Raw genomic sequence first — 4,780 nt, forward strand, 5'->3', positions numbered from 1 at the left:
CTCCGTTCTCCCCGCCTCCCCGCTCTCCCCGCTGCTCCAGACCGCAGCAGTATCAGCACAGCTACCAAGGACTCAGTCCAGCCTCAGAGCTGTGAATGGACACATGTTTTGACGTTGGACTCTCTAAACCACTCAGATTAACAGCCACAACTCTCTCAGCCCCTCTTTCTCTCTCTCTCTTTCTCTCTCAGCCCCTCTCTCTCTCCCCCCCCCTCTCTCTCTCTCTCTCTTTTTCTCTCTCTAAAACCCAGTTCCTATAATCGTGTGGCCGTGTAGTGTGTTATGTTGAATAGCCCGCCTGACCCGGTCCAACTCCGCCGGTCCTAACGAGGACCGGGGAGGGTGACATCATGCCCTCATCCCCCGCTTCGCCCTCTCAGCGGCCGGGCCGCCAGCTCCGCCCCCGCCCCATTCCAGGCAATCTCACCTCCTCTTTGTTCACCCCACTTAAAATAGCTGTCACTCAAATCGTGTTTGCACATTTAGAGGGAGCCGAGGGAGAGAAGGGAACTCCGAGTGGGAATTGGATTCTACGTGAGAGAGAGACCACCCTCCGACTACTAACTGACAAACCAGCTGGGAGACTCCAGATATGTTTATTTAATGACAAGTTTGATTTGCTCATTTTAACTTGTAGAATCACGGTCTAAGACTCAGTCGAAAGCAGACACTCCAGAGAAAGAATACAAAAATACAGACAAATCTTCCCTAAATCATTTCTGTACACGCAAAACAGAGTCCATTTTGTCTCTGAACAGTGGGGAGCAGGGGAAACACACACAATAGTAAAAAGCTATTAGGGCACGGGGAACACTTAAATACATAGCAACACATAAAACAAATGTCAAATGTGGTTTGAATTTAGTCATACTGCATGAGAGAAAAATGTAAGGGAAAGTTAAAAAACACTGTTCTGCTGGGTTGTTCTTTGATATTTATTGAAACAAAGTAGAACATCGATCCAATTTAAAAAAAGAAAATAACAAAATAACAGCTATAAAGAAATATGTTTAGCAAAACCTCAATTAATGAGAAACTAATAAATATACAGATTGAACTGGTAACGAGTAGTAATGTGTGTTGTCATGACGATGACCACAGGGATAGTGAGCGGTAACTGAGTGGTATCTTAGCAGTTTGTGGCAGCGATAAGAATGAGCCTCTGTGAAACGCGTGGTGGTAAACGTACTGGACAGGGGTGACGTACTGAACAGGTGATCACAGGTGAACAGGTGAATCGATAAGGTGCATTTCCCTTTACATGAACACAGTGGAGCCAAATCGGTGTCGGACAGACAGAACAAACAATAAGTGACTATAAAGACGGGACCGGTACTGAACCAGGCCCGCTGAACTGAAACCAGAACCGGGTTCCCTTTCATTCTGGAAGCTAAACAGAGGGTCCGAACAAAAGAAAATAAATACATACTATTTAATGATTGGTTGGTTAGATGTACTATATACACAGAACATTGAATATCTCACCATCCTAACCACAACATTGCCCATATATATTTAAACCATGTAAGTAGCATATCATATGTTAAGTGGATATCTGCATTAATATGGAAAAAGGTAAACTATAATAAATGGTATATTACTGATGATGTGTTTTAGGTAAAAACAAACAATAAAAAAAAAAAAGAAAAAAGAAAAAAAGAAAAAGGCTTCTGTTTCAAAGTGCATATGCTGGATGTGTTCTGGAAGGCTGGCTGGGACGGCTCTTAAAGACTAGGGGTTGACTAGGGGTGTAGCTGGCTGGGACGGCTCTTAAAGACTAGGGGTTGACTAGGGGTGTAGCTGGCTGGGACGGCTCTTAAAGACTAGGGGTTGACTAGGGGTGTAGCTGGCTGGGACGGCTCTTAAAGACTAGGGGTTGACTAGGGGTGTAGCCGGCTGGGACGGCTCTTAAAGACTAGGGGTTGACTAGGGGTGTAGCCGGCTGGGACGGCTCTTAAAGACTAGGGGTTGACTAGGGGTGTAGCTGGCTGGGACGGCTCTTAAAGACTAGGGGTTGACTAGGGGTGTAGCTGGCTGGGACGGCTCTTAAAGACTAGGGGTTGACTAGGGGTGTAGCTGGCTGGGACGGCTCTTAAAGACTAGGGGTTGACTAGGGGTGTAGCTGGCTGGGACGGCTCTTAAAGGTGTTACATGGTGGACAGTACCTGGCCCAAGCCCGAGTGAGTCCCTCCCACCTATTCCTTGGCCTTTTTTACCTTTCCAGGACATAGGGACCAGGGGAAGGGTGAGATGGCAGGTTTGGGATTCAGCCCACGGGTACGACCCGATGTAGCACAACTCATTTGGACATAAAGCGTCACAATAATCTCACCTTCCCGGGTCAATAATCTCACCTTCCCGGGTCAATAATCCCACTTTCCCGGGTCAATAATCTCACTTTCCCGGGTCAATAATCTCACTTTCCCGGGTCAATAATCTCACTTTCCCAGGTCAATAATCTCACCTTCCCGGGTCAATAATCTCACCTTCCCGGGTCAAACAGCACCTCAGCATTCTCACATCCAGCACAATATTCAACTAATCTATTGTTATGAAAAGGGGAGGAAGCTCCGATTTCACAGTCATGCTGACCCATTTGACTTGCCAAATAGCTTGTTCAAAAAAATAATAATAAAAAAAGAATGACCTCGCCTCGGGGTCGTTCTCAAGCCGGTTCAAGGCACTTGTGGGGTAAAAATCTGTTAAAGAAAATTGGGCATTAAAAAAAAAAAAAAAAAAAAAAACAGTTCTCAGAAAATAAATATGTCACGATATTCTCAGTTTCTGAAGACATTTACATTTTTTTTGCAACTATAACATGGAGAAAAAAAGTGTCAGTCTTTTGCAACGGTATAATTGTTTAACTCTATAAATATAATTTATATAGTTTCTTTTCTTTCTTCCCTCCTCACACTCCCTCTCTCCTGCTCCTTCTGTTCCTCCTCTCCTGGACGCACGCACGCACACACACACACACGCACACACGCGCACACGCACACGCACACACACGCACACATACGTACAGCATTGCACACAAACACACACAGACTCACACACACACACACTCACGTGTACAGCATTGCACACACACACACACACACACACACACACACACACACACACACACACACACACACACCCCTCCCCTCCTCTCTACTTGCAGACGAACTGGTCCACGGTTTTTGTGCACCTCTTGCACTTGACATAGCAGCACCAGTGGAACTTGCAGTGGCAGCGCTCCACGATCTGGGCCTTGTACTGGTCGTAGCCGCGGCCGCAGCACATGAGCTCGCAGCCGTCCATGCCCTCCGACGTCTTGTTGCAGAGCCGGCCCACCGTGCCCAGCGAGCCCGTGCTCTGGTTGGACAGGCAGTAGTCCGGGCTGGCCTCGATGTACACCAGGTCGTTGCTGGTGGGGGCGTTGAACTTGCTGTGCTGCTGAACCAGCTTGCCGCGCGTGTTGAGCTTCATGGAGGCGGCGCTGTCGTACTTCTCCTTCAGGGCGTCGCCCACCTTGCGGAAGTCGGCCAGCTGCAGCCAGCAGGTCTTCAGGCTGCAGGAGCCAGACACACCGTGACACTTGCAGGACACGTGGGCCAGGTCCGACACCGTCTGGGAGAGAGGGACACAGAGGGTTAATACCTACAGCCAGGGGTGGTTGAGTGTGTGTGGGGGAGAGAGAGAGAGAGAGTGTGTGTGTGTATGTGAATAATGTCTTCAAAGGCATTATGTCATAGGGAGGACCACAGCACATGATGCTCTCCGTGTCCCCGGTCGTAACTAGAACACAACCCTGTCTCCTCTGAGCAGAACACAACCCTGTCTCCTCTGAGCAGAACACAACCCTGTCTCCTCTGAGCAGAACACAACCCTGCCTCCTCTGAGCAGAACACAACCCTGCCTCCTCTGAGCAGAACACAACCCTGCCTCCTCTGAGCAGAACACAACCCTGCCTCCTCTGAGCAGAACACAACCCTGCCTCCTCTGAGCAGAACACAACCCTGCCTCCTCTGAGCAGAACACAACCCTGCCTCCTCTGAGCAGAACACAACCCTGCCTCCTCTGAGCAGAACACAACCCTGCCTCCTCTGAGGCCACTTCAATGTGTTTGGAATCGACTACAAAAACCCTGCTGTCATCATTCCATCTCACAGAGATCAAAGACTTCAGAGAGAGAGAGGACCGAGCTGTTATCCAGATGATATACTGAACACACGTCTGATTGACCTGAATATTCTCTCTCTCTCTCTCTCTCTCTCTCTCTCTCTCTCTCTCTCTCTCTCCCTCTCTCTCTCTCTCCCTCTCCCTCTCCCTCTCTCTCTCTCCCTCTCTCTCTCTCCCTCTCTCTCTCTCTCTCTCCCTCCCTCCCTCCAAGACCTTGGGCATAAACATTTAATTTAACAATATAACAACTTAATCCATACTTAATCCACCACCTACGTCGTGTAAGTGAGAGTGTATGAGTGTGTGTGTGTGTGTGTGTCACTCCTCACCCTCCTCCCGGCCTCGTTGTTGTGGAGGTTCATCATCAGCCGGGCGCTCTCGTAGGAGCCCTTCTCGTAGCTCTTCTCCCGCTCCCGCGCGTCCACAAACTCCTTGGAGAACCGGTAGCCGTAGTTCAGGTTGTCTCCGCAGCCTCCCCACAGCCAATCACGGGGCAGGTCTTTGGGGCGCGCGGCGCGGCTGCAGCCGCAGCTGGAGAGCTCGCCCTCCCTGCACGCCCTGCTCACGGCGTTCACCACGCCCGCCGCGCTGATGGAGTAGGTGAACGCTGTCTCTC

At 49.6% G+C, this 4,780-nt stretch overlaps 1 protein-coding gene across 1 annotated transcript in view; it reads right to left on the reverse strand.

Moving 5' to 3' along the window:
• Window positions 1-580: 580 nt before the first annotated feature.
• The window catches only part of wnt5a (wingless-type MMTV integration site family, member 5a), a 13,327-nt gene continuing 9,127 nt past the window's right edge, over window positions 581-4,780 (reverse strand). Inside the window, exons 4-5 of the mRNA XM_083675007.1 lie at window positions 4,494-4,780; window positions 581-3,612 (exon numbers count right to left, since the gene is read on the reverse strand). The exon at window positions 4,494-4,780 is cut by the window's right edge and continues 6 nt beyond it. Of these exons, the coding sequence (XP_083531133.1) occupies window positions 3,154-3,612; window positions 4,494-4,780 (746 nt within the window). The 3' untranslated portion in view covers window positions 581-3,153. The remainder of the gene's footprint in view (window positions 3,613-4,493) is intronic.

Source organism: Argentina silus (genome assembly GCF_951799395.1).
Source record: "Argentina silus genome assembly, chromosome: 8".
Classification (NCBI taxonomy): domain Eukaryota; kingdom Metazoa; phylum Chordata; class Actinopteri; order Argentiniformes; family Argentinidae; genus Argentina; species Argentina silus.